This window comes from Elgaria multicarinata, chromosome 4 (assembly GCF_023053635.1).
Source record: "Elgaria multicarinata webbii isolate HBS135686 ecotype San Diego chromosome 4, rElgMul1.1.pri, whole genome shotgun sequence".
Lineage (NCBI taxonomy): Eukaryota > Metazoa > Chordata > Lepidosauria > Squamata > Anguidae > Elgaria > Elgaria multicarinata.
In genome coordinates, this window is record NC_086174.1 from 56,610,378 (window position 1) to 56,635,905 (window position 25,528).

Consider the following 25,528-nt stretch of genomic DNA (forward strand, 5'->3'; position numbering starts at 1 on the left):
TCACAAAATGGAGGAATGAAGATAGATGATGAATATCAATTTGCAAGTGAAAGCAGCATTCTTTTTTCCCAGTTAAAAATGAACTTTAAAAACTGAAATTCTTATTTTACACATATTAAATGAACTATGGTATAAATGTAGTGTACAACATAAATACTACTCTTCAGCAGTGTTCTGTATTTATAGTTAAATATAAAGACAGACATGCTATAAATTATGTATTATATATTAATATCTAAAGGTTTCTGACCATAACTGCTATGGCAGTAGTTGAGGGAGATAATATAGCCTGGAAAGTAATTATTTTCAAGTAATCATTATATCGGAGTAAGTTGAAATTGTAAGTAAAATGAGGACTAAAAAGAAAACACTTCTACAAAACAGGACATAAATTTTACATAGGATAGATAACAGAACTATTGAGAAGAATTCTAAATTTTGTCAGACATCATGAATCAGGGCAGATAGCTCATGCTATCTTTGATTTATGTTTGAAACACATCCACACCAAGAGGAGGGATTGCATTGCGCCTTTTGATTCCTCAGAATTCTCATGACGGCTCTCCACCCTATTTTTGTGTGTGTAATACGAAGCCTCTAGCAGTATAGACTGAGCTTAGCTCTTATCTTCCCCACTTGAGAGACAAGAATTGTGGACGGGGGAATCTGTCAGAAGGTAAGAGAAATGGGGAAAAGGAGTGAGGCGCACAGTAGTGGACACAAGCAGGGAGGGGAAAATCACAGATAGAACTTTAGTTTAGCCTTCTGTTGCTCCAAAAAGGTCCCATGAAACATTATGAAACAACTCCACCCCCACAGCCACACACAGAGATGACAATGCATTGTAACAGCCTTGTCCGCCCACATGACAGACTAGAACTTCCCTTGTACAGCCACTTCTTAATCTCCCTAAATATTGCTCTTTGTCTCTTTCTTTTCTTGACAGGGCTCATCCCTGGAACCTGTTTTCAATGTGAGAGGAAAGAACATGTGCAAGCAATAATTAAGAGGACATCTTCTCTGAGCACATGCGTTGCCCTCTACTTTGAGCAACCACACACATTTCGGATGCGAGAGCAGCCCCATCTATATCCAAGGACTTGGCTTGTAGGCGGGCTTGTAGGTGGGCTTGAGCCCCTGCACTTCTTGTGTTAAAATCAAGCACTGCCTCCTGACTTGGCTTAACAGAAGTTTCGGGTTGAAGTGAGGCGTTAGAAAGATCCTGCCCTGCCCACAGAAAAGCATGTTCCAGTCCAAATACCTTCTAAGTGGGTCATTATGTTAATTGGTTTCAATTTTATGGCCTCAACTAGCTTAACCACGGAGTCAGGCCTTACAAAGTGAGTTCAAATTCCACTTACTTAATGGGTGGGATAGTTAAGTCTTACAAACTTACATTTTACAGATGGGTGGGCTGTGAATGACCTTTGCTCCTGGCTGAGTTTAAATCCTACCTCTTCCTTTGACTCACTGTAGGGGGCTTTGGGGCATGCGGCTACAACATCAGAAGTGACAGCAAACTCAGCACATGCAGGTCCATGTGTGAAATAAGTATTTCCTGCAAATCCCATTAAATTGCTGAAAGTCAACTGAAAGAGGAGGTATGGATTTCTGCCATGGTAAGAGAACATCAGAAATCTCCCTCCTCAAGTGGTCTTAATCAAGTCACGTTTTCAGCCAGAGATCTCCATCTGTCTAATTCAATTTGATAAAATGTTATTATGAAGCAAGTCTAACAGGTCAGGATGAGGGCTTTTGCAAACACAAACACACACACACCTGCCTAACTAAATGGATGTGTGATTTTACTCATCTTAACTAAGATGACACCTGAACTACCAAAGAACAACACTCCTTTTTTCCCTTCTGACACATGCTTTTCATTCCTTTGGCCCCCATTCCTTAATTTTCATTGGTGTCAATCCCATGACATGCAACGTCTGGGATCATTAGGACACAGGACTTGTTTCAGTGCCAGGAACCAGTCCTGGAAAGAGCTTATGTAATACTAATACATTTCTGAGCATGTGCATTTTCCTCAAAATAACCTGCTTGCACTCATGTGGAATCCCAAGGCAGAGAAGGTCAACATCAGGGGGACGGGGTATGGCTTCCAGGAAGGCTTGGTGCCTGGCATCTCTTATTTTGGAAATCAAACCCAAGCCGACACACAAGTATTAAAAACTAAAAATGCAGGCGCTTGGATAGTCCCTTCCTTCCCCATACTAAGCTTTGAAGCCTCCGGGTTTATCCCTCTGCTTTACCTTAGACTCCTCTACTGTGCGCATAACTTCTTCTCCCCACCTCAGTCCTTCTGTCAGCCTCCTTCCTGACAGACAAGAGTACGTTTCAAAGTGCTGTGCGAGGCAACTCAAAGTGTCCCTTTATGTGACAACTGTACAGCTGGTTTAGACATGTGACAGCAACATTGAATTCCCACTATGTGATTTTTGTCCAGGTTGCTCAAACCCATGACCCAGTATAAATAAAAGTACTCTCCTAACCATATGGGATAACTTCTTGACAACTTGAGGATACATTTGTAGACTTGCCCAAATCACAGAAAATTGCTGCTATCCTGTGTTACCATACACATATGGACTTCAGTTCACAAGAGGTTATTTCCGTGCGACTGTGGTCACAGGCAAGCCACATGAAGATCGCAATGAGGGAATTTGGTGGTGCTGCCACATGTGTGTGAACTGGCTGCTCAAGAGACCATCTTGGAAAGCTCCTTGGGAAAGGACAATGTGCATGAAAGAATTGAAAACATACATGGTTATAGTTACACATTTGATTCAGAAAGGAACATGACCCACATTGCTGCCCTGGAAAATATGAGTGTTCACTACCAAGCAGAACATGGTAATATTTACCTTTAAACACACATAGGTGGAAAAAGACACTTCTTTCTAACATTCTTTCATAAATGTATAAAAACCAAATATGAAACGGAGCACTATAAACATGGTTCCTAGTTTATAATGGCAAAGGGAGCACAAAGGATAGTGATTTTATTTATATTTTTCAGTTCTAAGGCAATGTGTATATCATGATCCAATTTCAAAAGCTTCAAAGCAACCAAACCAGCATTTCTAACAGGTGTGTTACCTTTTATTATGAAGTTGAATTCTTGTCCAATAAAGAGGCTTCATTGGTCGAGAAGGTTCTATTGCATGTTTCCTGCTACCTTTGTCCTGGTTCATCCCCATTACAAATAAACCAGCTGGTAAGGGAGGGGGCAGAAACCCGGGAACTTGTGGAACCGGTAGAGGAGGTGGTACACCCATACCAGGCAAAGGAGGAGGAGCGGGGGGAGCTCCTGCACCAGGCAAAGGTGGGGGAGGAGGTGGTACACCCATGCCTGGCAAAGGGGGAGGGGGAGGTGGCACACCCATGCCTGGCAAAGGGGGAGGTGGAGGTGGCACACCCATGCCTGGCAAAGGTGGGGGAGGAGGTGGCACACCCATGCCTGGCAAAGGTGGGGGAGGAGGTGGCACACCCATGCCTGGCAAAGGGGGAGGAGGGGGAGGGGGCGGCACTACTAGTCCTGGTAGAGGTGGTGGAAGGGAAGGCACCCCCATTCCCAGCAAAGGTGGAGGCGGTGGCACTCCCATGCCTGGTAGAGGAGGTGGAGGTGGAGGTGCCACAATGCCTGGCAAAACAGCTGCTCCTGATGGCAAAGGAGGAGGTGGCAGCACGTCCGTGTCTGGCAAAGGCGGGGGAGCGGGTGGCATTTCCTTTCCAGGAAGCGGTGGGGGAAAGGGTGGAATACTCATGCCAGGCAGAGGTGGTGCAGGAGGAATAGCTGCCCCTGGCAAAGGTGGAGCGGGTGGCACTCCCATTCCAGGAAGAGGTGGTGGTGGTGGGATAACTGTAGGCATTCCAGCTCCCGGCAAAGGAGGCGGAGGAGGGATGCTTGCAAAAGACAAAGGGGCTGGTGGTGGCACGTCCATTCCAGGCAGAGGTGGTGGAGGAGGAATCCCTTCACAAGGCAATGGTGGGGGAGGAGGTGGCACTGTGCCAGGAGAAGACAGGGAATGCCCTGAGGCAGGCAGGGATGGTGGAGGCAGTACACCTGAACTAGATGAGGATGAAGTTAAAAACAGGCCTCCTGCTCCAGGCAGGGAAGAAGTCATTCCTGTGCCAGACAGTCCAGAGGGGAAGCCAGAAACGGGGCCAGAGGATAAGGAAGGGGAATGTTCACTGTAAGCAGTAGTCTCAGTACTTAGATGAGGAGTTGATGATACTGATTCCTCTTGAAATAAAGATGATGGCAACTTAGGATCAGGTCCTGAAGGCTGTAACATAGTTTGTGTTTCTTGGGCAGCGTCCAACTGTACAGAAATCCGTTTTGGTGATAGAACTAAGGATATCTCAGAGCAAAAGGTGGGTTGTGGCTCAAGTGTTGGCAACGGCTGAGTTGGCCCTTGACTTAGATCCCCTTTCAAGTGGGGAGGTGCTTGTGGCAGTGTGTTGGCTGAAGGCATTGTGTGCATTAAACAATCATCTGTTGGCGAAGTCTGTACAGATTTTGCAGTTATAGTTTTAGGTAGGGCATGTGACTCGTGTCCTTGAAGAGCTGCATTAGGGAGTCCTTCACAAGGTGGCAGCCTACTCTCATTCCATTCATTTCTACTAGAAACCAGTACCTCTGCTGCTGGAAATTGTTTTTCTAACTCAGCAATTTTTATTTTCAGATCTTGTATGGTCTGCTCAAGACGCTGAATTTCACTCGCCCGCTCTTCTGATTTCATTGCAACATCCTCCTACCAAAAAGAAAAGATAAGTCAACATTCAGAAGGGGAATGTGGCTTTTGCTAGCATATAGAGAGAGTCCAGTATGTACATAGAGATTAAAGATGGCAGTATATCAATTGATCAACACCCTGTGGGTATAAGGGCGCAATCCTAAGCAGAGCTCCTACTATAAAAGCAGAGCTTATTTTGATAAGACAGGAAAATAGTCCTAGAACTCGCAGTATTCCTCCAGCCAGCCACACTGACTCAGGCATGCTGGGAATTGTAGTGTTTTGGTCTGTTTAAAGATGCACAGGACTGTGCTCTAAGTATATTATAAAGATCTAGGCACTATTACATACTCAATGAGGGCTACTTCACATATTAAATACTTATTCACATTCACCCTGTAACAATAGGAGATAGACACATACCTTTAAGTATAATTCAAAAATACATGTAAAAAGCCTTCTTGAGGATTTGGGCTGTGTGTGTGTGTTTTGCAGCCTATTGGTAGAGCTTACAGACATCCTCCTTTTTCATAACCTTAACGTGTCACATTTAGCATTTTTGTTCCCTTTGCAACAATAAGAAACATTAAAAAAAAGAGCTTGTGGATTGACTTTACTAGAAACCAAATGGAGTCTCTTATAATGTGATCAGAGCAGGGAGAAAATGCATTTTGTTTTTGGTCTTTAGGGAAGGCTGGGTTTCACCAAGTTTACAATATAGCAGCATTACGTAGACATGCAATACCTATGTTCCAAAGATTATTGGAGAAGACCCATGTGTTGCTACCACCATAAAAGCAGAACTTATTTTGATTGATTAACATCCATGTATTAGTTGCTTGAGATCACTCACCCTGGAGCAAATGACAGGCTACAAAAATGCCAAAATAAGCCTGTGTTTACCACTGGAGCCACTTTGAATTGTGATGGTTGAAAATAGCCAAAGAGCTATCCAAGGCTCTAAACAGTACGATGGAAAGAGACTAAAGGATAACTTAGTTTATTTCTCCAATTACAGCATATTGTGCCAGTTTCTCATTCATTAAGTTTCCAATTAAAATCATAGGGGTTTTGTTTTGTTTTAGGGAAAAATAACTAGACTTTGTGTTCACTTTGTTATATAGAGACAAAAAAATAATAAGAAAGAATGTCAGCCAATACTAATCAATGTACAATATATCACCAAGGCTTCAAAAATGACACATCTATTCCTTGACATATACATCCAGAAACATCCAATTTGTTGTGGTGATAGCTAACATCACAAAGGTCTGGGGCATTTCCTACCAAATCTCGTGTGAAAATAAGCAGTAATGCCTGGTTCACATGTTATTTTGATTGCACAAACCTTTTTTCTGTCATGGATTAGTGGCAGTTCTGGATTAGTGGCAGTTATTCCCAGTTTTGGATTAGTGGCAGTTATTCCCAGTTCTTCTACTCAGAGCTGGCAATGTTTCAATGCAGACAGCCCTGAACCTGAGGAATATCAGCAAGGATTTAACCTGCACTACCACTACCATGGTCCCTACAACTATCTGTCCAAAGGAGTTAATTTCAAGGAGACCAGTTAGATTAGCAAGGGAACCCTCTTACCCCCTGTGAAGGAGCAGAACTGTCCTCCATTTTTGTATTCTCTTGATTTTAGAGTATTATGAAGTTAAACTTGTTTGTTTATGTGTGTGGTAGTAAGTTTCAGATAAAAGTATTCCCCCCTCCCTCCACTAAACTGCAGATTATAAAGTTCAACAAAAGATCAGAATGTCTACTCAGGAAATAGAAACTTAATTTGCTGAAATGAACAGGGAACTACCTTCCTGATTGGATGGAGTTGGGAAGAGAAATATTTTTTTTTACAAAAATTAAAGCCAAAGGCAGGGAAGCAGAAAGAAACAAAGAGAGAAAGAAGGACGGAAAGAAGGCCATAGTCCTAGAGAAAGAATAGGTCAGAGCTGCTGGAACTGGGGGACTGATTTAAAAGAGTTAGGCCAATGGCAGTAAAATATTGTTTAGATAAGGAACTTGAATAAAATAGGGACATAGGGTCTCTTCAGATGGGGGTGGGTGATTGCATTTTCTCACCGTTATTTATTTATTTACAATATTTATATAGCGCTCCCCATTGAAAATTTCGGAGCAGTGTACAAGATAAAATAAAATAAAAACAGATTAAAACACTTTACACTCTTCCGGTTTCTCTTCCACATTTGAAACAAGCACAATTACACAAAGGGAGCAGTGACCACGTGGAATGTACATTTCAATGGGACAGCACCTTCTAGTGGGCATTTTATAATGCAACCTCAGCAGTGTCAGGTTTTCTAAGGTTTATTTTGTGACGCTAAAACTGAGAAAACTAGCGGGAGATGCTCAGGAGGCTGACTGCACCGTCAAAAGAACCCGCGAACATCCATGAGTAATGAGTGTGCTATAAATCACTCGTTTACAGAAGCTCAGACTCTAGTTATGTAAGCTAGACCTAAAACCAAATGGCCAATCCCCACATGTCTAACAGCCATCTCCCACATTACCTAAAGTAGATGCATGAGACCTAGCGAGTTTTAAGGCTGATTTGGTGGAGGCAGATGGGGGTTGGGTAGGGGAAGATTCCTACCTGGTGGCAGCAGAAAAGGCAACAGAAGCTATGGGCAAAGAGGAGTGGAACATACTATTTCCCAGTTTTCCCTTCCACTCACAGAACAGGGGGCTGCTGGCTCCTGACACCCCCTGACGCCTATAAATGCTTTCAGGTCAGGCTAGCTTGATAGCTGATATGAGCAACTTGAAGGCTCAGCTTTTGCAGTCCCATGTTACTGTGTTTCCCTCTCCCTTCCTTCATCTCTGCCTCCACGTCATCCCAAACTTGACAGGAGCTGGGACATACACCACAGCTTGTCTTGTTGCTGTAGACTAACATGATTACTCTTCTGGAATTCATAACCAGAAAATGATTATAAAACCACAAACTTGTAGGAATTCATTTCACAAACAAGGCTGTTTCCAAAGACTCTAATGTTTATAGGCTGACACTTCAAATTAATGTAAAAATGATAAACAATCAACATTAATGAAGGGGCTCTCCACATTATTCACAAAAGGTCAAGCTAATCTTTCAAGTTAAGAAAAAAATGCAGGTTAGCTTGCACCATTGTTTCTGAAGTGAATGGTATGAAAATATTTTTTCAGAGAAAGAGAGAAAATAAAATAAAATAACAGTAGAGTGATGGAGGTGTTGCACATCTCTATACCCCTGGAATCCAAAGGATGCTTACTTCATTGGCTGTATACTAAAAAGACTACTTCCAAGATAAACTTGGCACAGATGGGTATGTGGTACAGAAATTCAAGGACAGTCAGACATTATGATACTGGCTGCATTATTTTTGCCTGCCAGAAACTTCAAAGCTATGTGCCTTAAACCACTGCTTTTTAATGCTCATTTGAGTCACCCAGTCCCAAAACCACACAAACACTAATATGAGGGTCTTTGCCTGTGTGCATGTAAGACAGAGACAAAAGTGAGCCCTCCTGCCCATACAATTAAAAGACATGGATGTTCCTTCAGAGGACACTCTTTTTCAGGGAACTTCTGATATAACTTTAGTATGGGATTAAAGTGCTGAACTAGAAACCAAAGATGTTTTGATGTAGGCAAGATCACAACCACAGGTACATTCATGACCAAATGTAGTTAAATTAATTAAGCTTGCAATACTAGTGGATGTCTTACAAAGGACTTCAGAACCACCTCCTAATTGTAGACCCTTGCTGAAGTTAATGTGAGAAGTCTATTAATTGACTCATTAGGACAGCCTTCCCCACCTGGTGCCCTCCAGATATGTGGGGGCTGAAAATCCCATAACCTCCAGCCAGCATGGCCATTGTTTAGCCAGCATGGCGTCCACAGCATGGAGGGTGCCAGGTTGGAGACTGCTTTCGTATATTAAAAAGCCTGGGGCTGAAAAGCACCAGTGCAAACTGAACACATACAATCTTAAAATAAATATCTCAAAACATGCCCAACAGAGCTTTGTAGAATTTGTTTAGGAAACTAATTATTTACTTAGTTATAAATTGGAAAACGTTACTTTTACCCCCAAATCTTTTCCAAGATTTTATTTTCCCACAGAGAACATCTTGCCTCTTTTAATTTTTCTGAGTCTATCTATCCACTGAGGAGATGAAAGGACTGCTTCAAGAAAAACAAGACAATGACCTTCTACACACAAATTGGCTTGCGTTTGAGTTAAGTTCTAGAATGTCCCTAAAAGATTAATTCAGTTTACACTATCTAAAAATCTCATTTGTGGAAAGATGGAATTTTTTCCTCTGAGTTCAGCCAAAGAGGAAAACACTGGATTGGCCACATCCTTTAATTTTATAATACCCATACTAACCAATTCCAACATAAAAGAAATTATTATTAAATAATAAGACACATAAAAGATGGCATTTCTAATTGAAGACAGTCTCTTTTGTCTGGTTAAAATTATATGTTGATCTCACAGGTCTCCTTGCAGATATCAAAGTCTCTACAAGCAATAATATTCCATATCTACTTATGTAATCAAACAGTTAAACTAAGTTACTTCTGTTTTGAAAAGCAGCACATTTTGACTTTGTGGATGGGGTAGGCTAGCTTGTCATTTCAGACAGTACAAATCTATCAACCATGTGAAAAAACTGAGACTTTCTGCTATGTACATGATTCTTGATTTTATACAATAAGACAGAGAGAAAGAATAAAGATTCTGCTAAAGGTTTATAAACAACTATTCTGTACATCACATTAGCTGTACTTACATGATGGATAATTAACTGTGTCTATGCTGGTGCAGCACAGATAGCGCGTTCTCCGTTACCATGGAGACACAACCCTTTCTACTCATCAACTACTCTTTAGGATGATCCAGCATGGCTCTTCCTATGTCCTTAACGACAGGATTTTAGTGAGATTAAAGGTGGGCAAATACCAAGCAGTGGCAGAAAAAGTTTGGCCCTGGAAAATTAAACAAAATCTATCTCATTATTCTGCATTGCCAAATGGACAGACTTCAATAGCTCCTGCTTAGGGCAAAAAAGAGGTCTTGCTTGGCTCCAATCAAAGTTGCATGCTGATGGCAAAGTCCAATTTTATGGCATCACTAGTTTAAAATCTGACTTGGCAAACAGCTGCCATTAGAATGTAAACCTATGCGGCAGGGTCTTGTTATTTATTGTTTTACTCTGTACAGCACCATGTACATTGATGGTGCTATATAAATAAATTAATAATAATAATAATAATAATAATAATAATAATAACCACGGTAGTTTTCTAAATGCCAGATGTGTAGATTGGTTGGGAAACCAGCCTGAAAAATTAGTTATCTATTAAGCTTCACCAAGTTGGGGGACACTGAGCACTGAAATAATTTTGCCTTTCCCCCCTCTTGTTTCTTTCTAATGCAGCAAACAAGATGCTATATACCTGGTGCCCTAAGATCAGCCTTCCCCAACCTGGGTCCCTTCAGGCATGTGAAATTCATATGAAAAGCTGTTCTTATTAGTCAGGGACATTTATGTTTATGCTGCATGGGATATGATACTGATAAGTACCACATGTTTTTAATTTTGAATGGTTTTAATTTTTGTGAACTGGCCGGGGAGCTTGGATGTTGGGTGGTATAAAAATGCAACAAATAAATAAATAAATAAATATGTTTGCACTGAAACAAAAGATCTCTTCCCAATTGCTATATCATTTTCTTGTTATATTTCAAGTACCCACCTTCTCCAAAAATGTGAATATATGGAATAAATACCGATATGGCCCCCCCCTTCCCTATAATTTGTATTTAAATTATAATTTGGCTTAGCTTTGGGAGGTCATAAGGAATTCAAATGGGCCAAGACACCTTCTTGCATCCCACATCCCTCCTAGCATGAATCAGACCCATCCTAAAGGAATACTTCCCATGATGTCCAACCTAGATGCACTGTCCAAGGACTTCAGGCACCCTGCAACCTACTGGGTGTGAATTGGGCTCATCATTCTAGATGCAGAGGTGTCTAAGCCTTGTAGTGCATCTGGATTATATAATCAGGTATGCAGGGGAGGCTAGAACCATCTGGAAAGGCTGAAGTAATTTTGGCCATCTTCAAACTAATTTTATAGGGAAATGGGTCCAAAACTAACCAATTCCAATGTCCAGCCCTCCCTAGATTTTCATGGTATCAATTCTCAGATGCATGCTTTTATTTCGGGGCTCTTTACTCCCCCAACCTTCCTATTGATAATGTCAATATTAAGGAATTACTAAACTCAGATATTCAAAGTGTTTATCAATTTCCACAGGAATTCCAAGGGACAGTGGAAAATGATCACTGAATGTATTCCAACATTGGAGGCTCATCCAAGATCATATTGCTGGTATTCATCCTTTTATAACAAATGAATATGTACCTGCAAATTTCGATTTCCTATTTTTCTTCAATAACATATTTTAAACATGTATATCTAGCAAAACGAAAATAGAGGTGTTTGCCATTTTTTTTATTTGAACTCCTTCATCTCAATTATAAAATCCTCCATTTCTCACATTGAATTGACCTTGGTAATTTATTGTAAGTGATTTAAATGCAATACTTAGATGCTCCCATATGGATAATTAAGATGAATTGGATAAAGGAGGTATTAAATAAACATTAGTAAAAAGAACAAGCAGTTTTTCTTTGAAGTTCATTATAATTAATAAGTAGACAGAATTTGAAAGCAAAAATTGCCAATGCCACTGAAATTTTTAAACAAAAGACTACGTCAGTAGGTGTTCTGAATTATGCAAGCCTAGTTAGCAAAAAGTAGATTGAATCTGTAAAACCATTCTTACTTTACAAGAGTCAAAGTAAGAAAGAGAGAATCATAAACTGAATTGACTAAAAGAGAGAATTGGAGGCAAGTAATATAGTATCTGCAAACGTATTATCAGCCCTGTAATTCATCCTAGAAATATTCAAAAGCAGGACTGTACACATAGCTGTGTGAAAAGCAGTTTACCCTACAATGGGTAGCTGAGTGCAACCTTCATGTGGCCACTGTCACAAGCACATAAACCCCATATGCTGCTGCTGCCTATGAAAAGAACAGGCTATTTAAAATTTAGAAACAGTTTTTTTTTTTAAAGTAAAATTCCTGATGAACTCAAGATACAACCACTAGAAATGCAACATTCATTTTCAGTCAGTTTACTGTGGCTCTCTATCTTGATTTCACTTCATAGGCCTCATTTTTGTATGGCAACAATCTCATGTTGCAAATTAAATAACAAGCAATATTACTAGAATGGGTGAATTTTCTTGTTAAAAACATGTTCTGGGGTGTTTTCCTACCGAGTAATGAATGTGCTTTGAAATAGTATTTTATGGATTTTTGATAGCAAATATATCTACATACATACCCCTCTTAATTTGAACAGTTTTTATTAATGCCTTACTGAAAATAAAATAAAAATATGTTGGAACAAAAGCAGACTGGCTTTCAAAACAACCATACCAATAACCACTTGATTTACAATACTTGATTTACGTTACTATGCCAAGATATTTTTATTTTATAGTTTACACTCATCATTTTAACCAGTGAAATATGATTAGACAAATGCTTTTATGGGCTCACATCTTTACAAGCTTTTATTTTAGGTTATCAGTAGACAAACATTTTCAATAAATTAATGCATGTTAAAGTAGGTAAGGGAAAAAAATTAATTTCTGTTTTGGCAGTCTTTGTGATTGAGCAGTCTCAACCACTCAACTTCTAAAGCTATGTCCAAATAAACATTTATACCAGAAATAAAAACCTTCTTCAATCTTGGAATCATTTACATAGTTAAAAGATCAATCCAAGGGTAACAGATGACGGTAGGAAAAAGAGCCCTTGAAAATCAATGAGATTTTCTCAATCCAGAGCAAACAATAACATGGGTTAGCATAATGAGTGCCCAGAGAATCCAGATCTTACTTAAATTCAAGCTTATGGACTAAATGATTTCTGAACTCCAGCACCATGTACATTGGTGGTGCTATATAAATAAATAATAATAATAATAACTTTTCAAAATCTATTATTCTAGAACCTAAATTTTTTTGGTTTGTCATTCTATTAGTTTGTTTTAGGCTGTTCTAGTCTGTTATCGATATAAGACAAAATGCACTCAAATCTACAGTGTCTGTACAAACTATTGCTGTATCAAATTAAACACTTCGACTTTTTTTTAAAAAATGTGTAATGTGGGGTGGCAGATTCTAAAATACAAAAGAGCTGAAAAATGTTTTTCATTTATTAGATTGTATTTCACTTATTAGATTGTAAGCCTATGCGGCAGAGTCTTGCTATTTACTGTTTTACTCTGTACAGCACCATGTACATTGATGGTGCTATATAAATAAATAATAATAATAATAATAATAATAATAATAATAATAATCTATATATTTTTGTATATGAATCAATATGAGGCTACCATATTTTGTTTGAGTAATTGCTGACATGATCCTTGGATTGAATGCATTTGATATCAAGTCATTCACTTGAGTTGAATAAGAATTTAGGAATTACTGGTTCTGCTATAAATTATTTCAAGTTCATCACATGTGAACAGTGGGTGTTGTTTCTGAATGTAGGAGTTAATTTAACTTGAAAATATAATGGTTCTCTGATTTTTACGCCTGTTTGAAAGAAAATATAGGAAAGTCTATCGTTCGTTTCATTGGTTGATGCCCATCACGATCAGGAAGGAACTACCCAGGTCATTAGCCAGGAGATATACTGAAGATTTTACTTCTTCACTTTCAAATCTAAACATGCTGCACCACCATATAAATGCTTAGCCTGCACAGGCTGTCCTTCCAACCATGACAGCACACACATGTCATTACACTGTAGGGATTCTACATTCGCATTGCAGAAAGGCTGTTCCAGAAGAATGTGTGTGCACACAACTAGTGGTTCTTGTTCGTTCTACATGAATGTAAACATCTTTCTACAAACATAGTTTGGGAATAAGGAATCTGAAGGTAGTGGCGGCTGACGGCTCCAGTGTCAGTGGGGTGGTGAATCCGCTGCAGATTTCAGTCAAGGAGCATTGGATAGCTCCTTTAGAGTTCTGCCTGGTTCTGCCAAAACCTGAAGTAGATTCACTGCCCCACTGTCATTAGAGCCACCAGCCTACACTGTCTGAAGGAATGCCTTCCCTGTATGGATCTGTCTTACTACTGAGTTGATCATCAGATATCCTCCTGGGATCCCAGTGTCCCCAGGAATATGCCTAGTTAGAACCAGGGTAAGAGTCTTTCAGTGGTGGTACCCAGGCTCTGGACCACACTCTTGAGGGAGATTTGTTTCTGTTCTTCTCTAACGGCCTTCCACACGATGGTCAAAACCTTCCTATTTAAGAAGGCTTTGCAAGTCTGGAACTTGCAGTTATGGATAAGCTGACTGATTATATACAAAGGGGGGAAGGAATTTTAAGAGGCACAGAGTATACGGATAGGTGGGCATGTTTTGTTCAGTTTTGGAGTAATAGGTATGGAAATCAGAGGATTGAAATGTTTTTGTTTCAATAATTATCTGTATTATTATTATTATTCTTTTTTCTTTATTAAGAGTTGGAAACATGTTTATTATGTATGGATATGCTTTATGACATATTCTTACTCCCCCCTTCTTTTTTCCTCCTTCTCTAACAAAGGCTTCCACTTCTGTCTTGTTTTCCTTGTGGTTGTTAGTGTTATATTTGCAAATTAAAATTAAAAAAGAAGGCTTTGTAGTCAAGAAGTGATCATTCCCTTTTTGAAGTGGTTTTAATGGCTGTCATTGAATTATTTTTTATTATTGTATTTTCTCCTCTTTTCTCCTTTGTTTTATTGTTTTATGGCTGTTTTATTATATTTATTGTTGTTGTCAAACTTTTTTAAAATTGTTAAACTATTGTTTTAAGTTTTTAGCTTGTGCTTGTTGAAAAAAGGCACAATATTATTATTATTATTATTATTATTATTATTATTTATATAGCACCATCAGTGAACATGGTGCAGTATATTTAAACAAATGAACAAGTGTGCACACAGGGGCAGGTATTCTGGAAGACAGTTTAGCACATTACTTTCTATATTCCAGAATTAGCCACAAACCTAAGGGGAATGTCATAGACAGAAGACTTTAAAAAGAAAAGGTACCAATGATGATGATGTAACAAATACACAAAAACACTAACCCAGGCAGCCACCAATGTCTGGCTGAGATAAATATTTATTCTCATGAAAAATATCACATTTTACAGGGGGAAAACACTGTAAAACCTTGTATGTTGGATTTGCAGAGCTCATTTTGAAATCTGCAGCTGCCATCTAGTGCCTGAGCAGAGATTCTACAGTTCATTCTCTTTTAAGATCCTCTGGGTAGGTTATCTTTTGTTGCAGCTTTAGTACAAATTGATTGATTAGCTTTAACTGTAAGAAAAATATTGTCCTAGGGAAAGACAGGATTCTTATGGACAAATTTAAATGATTATTAATTATAAATCACATAACATTTAAATATGCAGAGTGCTTTTTGATTAAGGCTTCTTAAAGCAGCTATATGAATAAGTTTGAAAGTTTTTCACTAGGATTCTCAAAGAATCTAGTAGGACTTACTTTCCATATGATGTTGCCAGATGAAATGTCCAAGTGAACAAGACCCTTTACACTGATTAGTTTCTGCTTTTCACCAATGCCAGAATGTTTACCTCCTCCATTTCCTGTTTGCTTGATGAAGTTTTCTACTATTATGCAGATATATCTCACTAGGGTTGGCAGTGTCCTACCTTACAGAGGGCAGGTTCCCTCTATTTGATAGGCTGTCCAATCCAACTAGTTCAAAATATGGCAGCCCGGTTGGTCACCGGTACACCTAGGGGTGACCATATTACACCAACATTAAAATCACTCCACTGGCTGCCAATTAGTTTCCGGGCAATGTACAAAATGTTGGTCATTACCTTTAAAGCCCTAAATGGTTTGGGTCCAGGTTACCTGCGGGATCGCCTTCTCCCATATAGTCCACCCCGCACACTCAGGTCCTCTGGGGTGAACTTACTTCAGTCAGCTAAAACTAGGCTGACATCAGTTTCCCAGAGGACCTTTTCTTCTGTTGCCCCCAGATTGTGGAATAGCCTGCCGGAGGAGATTCGTAAAATTAACTCTATGTGTGATTTTAAGGCAGCTTTAAAGACTAGCCTTTTCCGGCAGGCCTATCCAGATCAATGTTAAATCATGATTTTTTAAGATGTATTGATTCCTGTTCTAATGTTGTTCCCCGCCTCGATCCAAAGGGAGAGGCGGGTAAGAAATAAATTTTATTGTTGTTGTTGTTGTTGTTGTTATTATTATTATTATGTCTGGTTGTAAGATAGCAGACTGAGAAAGCCCATAGGTCACGTGGTCATTTTATTTCTATTTAAATTATAATTATTATTCCAAATGTGCATCTATACGTATACGATAGTTTGCACTAATGTTATGAACTTTGGTATCCTCTTCTTTGGTGATGCATTTCCTCTTTGGAGGGGCAATGTGAAAATGGCCACCCAGTACCCTACTAACATGATGCCGTTTTATTTGTCGTTATTATGCCTCTTCTCTTCTCCCCCTTGATTCCCCATACCTTATCTTCTGTCTCTGATGTGCCACACACTTTTCAGCAGCGCCAGTGAGGAACTTCCCAAAATTTACTCCATCACACCTCCAGTGGCTGCATGATGCTACAGTAGATCCATTTGTAAATTCTTGCCTGAATATATGTTTCATAATATCTGCACATAAGAAGAGCCGTGATGGATCAGACAAAGGCATATCTAATCCAGCATCCTGTTTTCCACAGTATCCAACCAGATGCCCACAAGGAGGATATGAGATCAATAGTCCTTCCCTGCTCTTTTCCCCCAGCAACTGCTATACTGCCTCTGATCCTGGAGGAAGCATAGAGCCATCATGATTTGAAGCCATTGATACCGTTATCTTCCTCCATGAATGTAGCTGTAGAAGTTGGTGGCCATCGTCACATCTTATGGAAGTGAATTCCATAGCTCATGTGCTGTGTGAAGAAGTGCTTCCTTTGGTTAAACCTGAACGCCCATATTCAGTTTCCTTGGAATGGGGACCAGTATTTAATCCCAGGTTCACTATTGTCTTTGTAACCAAGATTATGATGTTGATAATGATGAAATTTGCACTGCAATGATAAGGATTATTACTTAATATGCAAAGGACTGGTCTGTTAGATGCATTTAACTCCCACCGATTAACTTATTTTCCATTTGTTCCAAATTACACGCAGCCATAGGCCCTTTCTACACCTAAGGGTTATCCCAGGAAAATGAAGGGATCACCCCTGCCTGCTCCCAGGATCCTCTGTGTGGCATTATGATGCACAAGGACGATCCTGGGATATAGGGCTGGTGTAGACATGCCCTTATTCATGCTTTTAGAACAGTGTTCTTAAACTGACCATTGGTATTCTGAAGAAAAAGCAGACACAGGACCTTGTTCTGGAACATGTTGACAATCTAGTGTGGCCCCCACCACCTTTTCCTGCTGAAAATCTTACTTCACACCATGTTGCTATTTGCCTCCAAAGGTGCAGTTTCCTCCAAACTTTAGTGAGGTCGGGGCCTTATACTTTAAGTTAATTATAAGTTCGTATTTTAAAGATGTTGCAGGTAATGCAGAATTGCCTCATACTGCTGCATAACATTTTTAAAAAGCAAAAAGTGGAAGTGCAACAGCGCAGAGAGAGTTTGTGCTTTCATGACAGCCAGTAAAATAAAATATTTCAGATGTGCTCTTAAATTCCAGTTAAAAGGCCTGCATGGAGATACTCCCACACATCTTCTATCAAAAAACGAATTGGATTTCCCCCCATGCCCAGTTGGGCACAGTACTGCAGCCAAAATATAATGGCTACATGCATATGTTGATTATTTATATGGTATCTAAAATTATTAGGTGCTTCACAAAAAATTAAAAATAAGACAGGCCCTGCTGTAAAGGTGATAATCTAAAAATAGGGATATAGCAGAAAGCTTTTCTCATCATCTTCCAAAAAGTGTTGCACGCAAGAGATTTCCGAAGTCCACATTACTCATTTCATATTCTTGGAAAAATACAGCTATAAATCTTACAGGATAAATCTGTCTTCAGTGTCTAAGGGCTGCCAAATTCAACAGAGGTACACTGGGTTCCAATGTGACCTATAATTTGAGTTGTACAATCAGCAACTCAATTGTCTTGTTTGGAAACTTTATGGAACAAAACAGTTCTAAGTGTTTCTTGATGACAAGTATTGAGTTTCTGAAAGAAATTCAGATTTATGACCAAAAAGAACTCAATGACCATTTAAGAACTCAGAAATTATGGCCTAGTTTCTGAAACCAGAAAACAGCAAGAACCGGATACTCAAATATTAATTCGATTGAGAAGTGACACACCCCTTTAAAAAACCACATAGATATAAAATCAAAAAATGGTTTGTGTACTGGAGAGTATAGTGTACCTAATCAATTGACCTGCAAATCTTGGGTTCAGATTCCAATTGAGCTATGGACACAGAGCACCATCAAGCATTCAAAACTAACTGGGTAGAGAAAACACAAGTATAATATTCTTTGTATACTATGTTCTTCAAATGTTCTACCTCTCTCAATATACTAGAACCCGTGGTCATCCCATGAAGCTGATTGGTGGGAGATCCAGGAGAAATAAGAGGAAGTACGTCTTCACACAGTGCATAGTTAAATTATGGAACTCACTACCACAAGATGTAGTGATGGCCACCAATTTGGATGGCTTTAAAAGGGGGTTGGATAAATCCCTGGAGGCAAAGGCTATCAATGGCTACTAGCCCTGATGTTTGTGTGCTATCTCCAGTATTCAAGGCAGTAAGCCTGTGTGCACCAGTTGCTGGGGAACATGGGTTGGAGGGTGCTGTTGTACCATGTCCTGCTTGTTGGTCCCTGGCCGATGGCTGGTTGGCCACTGTGTGAACAGAGTGCTGGACTAGATGGACCCTTGGTGTGATCCAGCAGGGCACTTCTTATGTTCTTAAGGTGATTTCATAAATCTTTCCATGTAAGGAAAGAGAGATACACTATCTCATCTGTAGATATCCAAAACAAGCAAAGAAGAGACAATATAACTCAATTGAACTTCCTGTCCTCCCATTTGTTTCAATGTCCAAAGCTGCTTACTGTCAGCACATGGTCCTGGCCAAGCCACAGTCACAGTCTCTATTTCCCAGTGAAACATAACAGGGTGATTGTGCAACTAATCAAGATCAGAAAATAGCATGCTGTTAACTAACCTCTACCATATGGATAGGGCAAATCTAAACCAATGAAAGAATACTATGTACTCTCGGATCATGGATTTCTGATAAAGTTCCAGAGTTAAAAAAGTAGGATATATTCACACATTAAAGAAATAGACTAGACAGAGACTAAGAGCTAGTTTAGGGCCAAATGAGACATGACATGAAACACATCACTTGTATTTGTTTGTTCTACTGTTAAGAGCCACATGGGAGGGGGATTATCAGGAGGCATGTCTACACCAGCCCTATATCCCAGAATCGTTCCTGTGCATCCAAATGCCACGGGATCCAGGGAGCAGGCAGTGACGATCCCTCCATTTTCCTGGGATAACCCTTAGGTGTAGAAAGGGCCAGGATCACAGGACAGGGGAGAGGGTGAACCCTTTTCTCCCCAAACACCCCAAAGCTATTAGCCTTGGAAGGGAAAAGTCGATAGGTACAAATGGGAACACACACACCCACCCACCCACCAAGGAGGTGTTCCAGCAAATTATTGCTACAATCTCTTGATCAAAAGAGTTGCAGTGCCTCTTTTTCAAGTTTGCAGCAAAAAGTACAGTGCAAAGGGAATTACTTCATTTTCCCCCCTAAGGAAAGGGAAAGAGAGGAACTAGGAGAACAGCTGTATCTTGGGTGGTGATCCCATTGACACTTCAGGTTGCCAGTAGGCATAAGCCCTACTCAGGCAACCTCACATTGAGAAACAGGAGCATATAAGGAGGAGCAGCACTCTCTGTCATCACTTCCTTTGCCCTCTACATATGGAAGGTAACTTGCTAAATGGAAGAGACTTCTGTACCAGCGGAGGCTCTCCGTGGAGTTTTCCAGCATTCAAAATCACGTCGGGACACCGGAGGCTTCCCCCTTCAGAAATTCTCCCTCCATGTGTAGAGGCTGTTGGACATGATGACAGAGGGGAATGAGGATAGTGTCTTCCCCCGTTCTCATATATTTTTCTCAGTTTCAGGATATCTGAATAGGGCTATAACCAGGGTGGAGAACTGGGTGATTGCTGGAAGTAATTTCAAAGCCTCCAGTAAGATAACCAAATTCATCCAGTCAAGATTGGCCAGGTAGATTGGCACTGCTGGGGCCTGAAAAGTCCTGCAGAAGAACTCACTCGTACTGAATTGGCATTGCACTGCATCCTTGGCAGCGGTGGTAATATGGCAGCTCCTGTTGTGGGAGAAAATGTGGGAAAGGCACCATACTTTTAGTATCATTGAGACCCCATGAACAAGAGTGGGGGAATCCATAAAAGGCACAAAGGAGCAATGAACTGGAGAAAAGAGTCTGTGCTACACCTGAGTACAGCTATTGGGCGAGGGAGAGCACCCCTCCTCCTAGCCTGTGCTTCTAGTTGGAAATCTGCTTATCTAGCTGAGTCTAAAGAAATAATAAAAAGATGCGAGTAAATCAAAATTAGAATATGCTGATGATACTCAGCTCTATTTCTCCTTGTTGTCAGAGTCAGCTGGGGTGGTGAAAGTGCTGAACCAGTGCCTGTTAGCTGTAATGGGCTGGATGAGGGCTAAAAAACTGAAGCTGAATCCTGATAAGCCAGAAGCTCTGTTGGTTGGTGGTTCCCAAGTCCAGGAATTGGGTAAGCGACCTGTTCTGGATGGGGTTGCACTCCCTCTGAAGGAGCAGGTGCGTAGCTTGGGAGTACTCCTAGTTCCATCCTTGTCACTGGAGGCCCAGGTAGACTCCCTGGTCCAGAGTACTTGGGGTCAGCTTCGGCTGATCCTCCAGCTACAGCCTTTCCTGGACAGAAAACCAAGCCACAGTAGTGCATGCACTGGTAACTTCCCGATTAGATTACTGCAACGCGCTCTACATGGGGCTGCCTTTGAAGACGACACGGAAGTTGAAGCTAGTTCAAAATGCAGCGGCTAGACTGCTAACTGGAACATCTCACAGAGACCGGTCTTACAGGAATTTCACTGGCTGCCAATACATTTCTGGTCAGAATTCAAGGTGTTGGTAATGACGTTTAATGCCCTAAATGACTTGGGATCTTGAAACTTGAGGGAGCGCCTCTCCCTATATCTGCCTGCCCAAGACCGCAGATCTGTCAAAGGAGTCCTTCTCCACGCCCCACCAATGCGAAATATACGCTATATAGGAGAGGGCTTTCTCTGTTGTGGAACCCTGGCTGTGGAATGCCCTTGCCCTTGAGGCCCGACTGGTGCCAGCACTGGCTTTATTTTGGCCCTAGGTTAAGACACTCTCTTGTTATAATTGGATTTTACTGTTTTAAAATTTCATATTTGTTTTAACATATTAATGGTTTTATTTGTTTTAGAATTGTATATTTATTCTATTTTATGTGTATGATTTTATCTGTACAACACCCTGAGATCCTTGTGATATAGGGCAGGATATAATGTTTTAATAAATAAATAAAAATAAATTAAGAACTAATAAAGATGGTAAGGTGAAACAAACAGGACTGAGGAGACAGCACTGCCTGCAGCTGCTTCCTAAACAAGGTAGGAACATGCTACCCAAAATAGGGAGCTTCCAACCACTAACACTCTCAACTTTCTAATCCTCAACAGGGGAACTTCCCACTTCTAGAATGTCCCTCTGTCCAAAGAAGAAACGTATGCATGAAAGCATCCAATTTGCAATGAAAATTCTAAGTAAAGGTTAGAATAAGAAGTGGTTAAAAGGAAGCTCTCTGGAATTTGGATTATTTGTCCCCAGCTGGAAGATATGTGGGAATCTACACATATGTGTTATAACGTTAAGCAAGGGTAACGATTACTTCATGGGCCACTGTTGCACTTAATTTCACACTTTATCCTCATTATTTTATCCTTCTATCTCCCGCAATATATCCCATTTCTTACCACAGAAAAATCATTGCATCATGTAGCATGTGACTCGTCTCAGCATTACCGCTACATCTGCATGTGTGGCGTAGTGGCTAAAGTGTTGGACTGGGAGCCGGGAGATCCGGGTTCTAGTCCCCACTCAGCCATGGAAACCCACTGGGTGACTTTGGGCCAGTCACAGACTCTCAGCCCAACCTACCTCACAGGGTTGTTGTTGTGAGGATAAAATGGAGGGGAGGAGGATTATGTACACTGCCTTGGGTTCCTTGGAGGAAAAAAGGTGGGATATAAATGCAATAATAAATAAAATAAATAAATATTCAAACATTCCCTGATATCCAATTGCTGCCCTGGGGTCATGGACATCTAATTTCGGCACCGAAATCAGCAGGAGGGGTGGGGAAGAGGAAGTGGGATCCCATCATAAGGAGTGAGTCACTGCATGTGACGGTTAAAGAAACGCCCCGCTGATGCAGTAAGTGAAAGAGAGTGTGTCCTGTTTAACTGATGTTTTAACGGGTAAAAGGAAGGAAAGGGACGAGTGTGCATTGAGATGTATAAAAACGGGATTGAAAATAAACGTCATAAGGACTCATCTACATTGTTAGGAGCACCAGTGTAGATTCAGCCATGAAAAGAGATATCAAATAATTAAATTTGCTTGTTCACACAGGTCATGGTAGAATATCAGGGAACTTCACCTTCAAAAAATCCCAACACAATAGGCTTCTCCAATTTTCTTGTCCCACATCATCACCTATTAGAGTGAAAGATCATTTTATGTAAGTAGTTAGATCAAGGTATTAACACCTGTAACCCAATTCTGAGCCTGGTATTAGTTGAAAAGATGAACGAAGAAGCCTTAATTTAGTGTGTGTGTTGTCTGTTTACTCTCCTAGGGGCTTCGAGTGCTCTTAGCACTACCATTCAGAAGCTATTCCATCTTTTCTTCCTTAATGGATTTGCTGTGGTAAGAAAAAAAGATGGAAGGAGTATTGGGAAAACACGGGAGGGTTACGAGTTGGAGACAACATCATTTAGATCCACAGTACAATTCTGTGGATGAGGCAGGGAGATGGCACAATAAAAGCCTCATCTAGAGATGCTTTTTCCGCTATTTAAATTTTCAGATTAAATATTATCTGTATTAAAACTACGTTACCATTTTGTCCTTTTTCATTTTAGACACTGTTCATTATATCTTTCACTATTTGATATCTGAATATTGTTTTCTATCTCTGGGGAAAATGATCTGACACAAAGGCGTAGTGAAGATTCACAGAAAAATTGTGCCAAAATGGATCTAGTACATGGAAAAGGATGCGTATATGTGAAAGTGCATCCACAGGATCATGTGGTGAAAAGTGGACATAGAGAAAAGAACTTGAAAACCTATAATTTAGTATATATTTTCTGTTTACTCTCCTAGGGGCTTCTAACCTATGAGGCCTTACATGGCCCAGGACCACAATACCTGACCGAACACCTTTCCTGACATGAACCTACCCATACACTACATTCAACATCTAAGGCCCTTTTCTGGGTGCCTACTCTGAGGGAAGTTTGGAGAATGGCAACAAGAGAGAGGGCCTTCTCAGTGGTGGCCCCCCAATTATGGAAAGATCTCCCCAATGAAGCCCACCTGCACCAACATTGCAATTACATCAATTCAGCCAGAAGGTGCCAAGACAGAGAAGGTAAGTTATGGGGGGGGGGATCTTAACTTTAGAGAAGTAATGACCACAAAATCATGAGTGTTATGAAATTTTACTACTAAATAGCACAAATTCCTTTTTTAAAAATGCATTTAAGGAACAGGATTGCAATATACCACTACCTTACAAATCTTCACAAGTCGACCCCCTTCAGTGCTTAAGGTTCTATCTAGTCTGGAAGTCACATTGAAAGCCAAACTACACGTTAAATTAAATACATGATCAATGATAATGTTATGTTGTGTTTCAATAGCAGCCATGGAAGGACTTGATCAGGGCTGAGATGCATGGAGAGAGGGATTAACGCTTTCCCCGATGGCTGAGATTCAGCAGAATTTCTGCCAAATTGCTATTTGCCTCAAGAGGAAAGTTGCTATTGGCATCAACAGCAACTTCACCCCCACAACAAATACCAGCTTCAGTGGGTGCTTTTAATTGAGACTTCAAGTGTGCATCTGGGTAGGCAGGGATGGATCAGTCATACTCCTTGAGTGTCACAGTCACAATTCTGGGCTCTCTTCCCTGTGAGGGCTACTTTAAAAAAACAATGCATTTAACATAATGTGTTATTTCAGCCTAAGTATGGACTAGTTTGCACAAGCCTGTTTACTACAGTGGTGGCCAAAATTATGGGCACTTTTTGAAATTTTCATGTTTTGCAACTTCACATGCTTATAGAAAATGTTCTTTCACGAAATTAATATGTTTATATATTAACTGAAAGACCTGATTCACGTAATACAAGCATCCTGCTTGTTTTCCTGGGTGTCCAATCAACTCTTTTCTTTGGTGCCATTGCTCTATTTATGATGTATGTACGTACACTTTTAATTTGAGAAACACTTCAGATATTCACACAATCTCCAGTTGCGCTTCAGTTACAGAACAAACAGCAAAACTGACTTTCCCCAACTTGAAACATGATGTATCGCAGCTACTGCCATGTGATTGGTCCCCAGAACAAGGACTGTGATTGGCCAGTAGGGTTTGCAATTCCAATCCGCTTCTTCACTCAATCACACCTGTGTTCGTTTTTAGACTAAAGTAAGCATAACCTTTTTTGTACTGCAGATATTTGCATTCTGTTTTTTTGTATTGAATTCAGCTTTAAATTCTCTTTCAATTGATATATAAACATTTGAATTTCGTGAAGCAGAACATTTTCTATAAGCATGCAAAGTTGCAAAATATGAAGTGTCCACAATTTTGGCCACCACTGTACTTGGTGACTGCAGCATCAAGTCATGACCTGCACAGATAAATAATCCTTGCCAATTTAACATGACTTTCATACCACTTCAAATCTCCTCAAAGTCAAATACAACATTTTCATTTCATGAATCCAGCTGCGTTGAATAATCTAGAGTTGGAAAATCTATGAGGGATGTGCATATACAAATTAATATTATATTTTTGTCAGCTTTCAGATATAAAATAAATATTGTCCATGGGCTGAGGTTTAAAAATAGTAGTATTTTCCTTCAGAGATCTTACCTGTACCTGCCAAACATCCTCTGTATGCTCTGTCTTTGTTGTAACAGCAGCAGCTTCCCATTCTGTATTGGAAAATATAATTCAGAGTTGCTTGTTATTATTGCAAGTAGCAAAGTATCTTGAAATAAAGAATTTGAAAACTATCTGAAACTACAGATTTTATCCAACCATAGTTCAAAATAAAAACTGTATATCCAAGCCACACAAATTTATTGGATTTGGGATGTCTATTTCTCTGTTTGTGTCTGCCTCTAGTTGGAGTAACACACTGACTGGGTTCGGATGACATGATAACCAACAGTGGGTTAAATAGTCAACGGTTGGTTATTGTGTTGTCTGTTGGGAATT

General features: G+C 40.1%; 1 protein-coding gene across 1 annotated transcript in view; it reads right to left on the reverse strand.

The window, feature by feature from the left end:
- Positions 1–25,528, reverse strand: part of FMN2 (formin 2) — a 177,304-nt gene that overhangs the window by 111,423 nt on the left and 40,353 nt on the right. Inside the window, exons 5-6 of the mRNA XM_063124336.1 lie at positions 25,181–25,242; positions 3,112–4,769 (exon numbers count right to left, since the gene is read on the reverse strand). Of these exons, the coding sequence (XP_062980406.1) occupies positions 3,112–4,769; positions 25,181–25,242 (1,720 nt within the window). The remainder of the gene's footprint in view (positions 1–3,111; positions 4,770–25,180; positions 25,243–25,528) is intronic.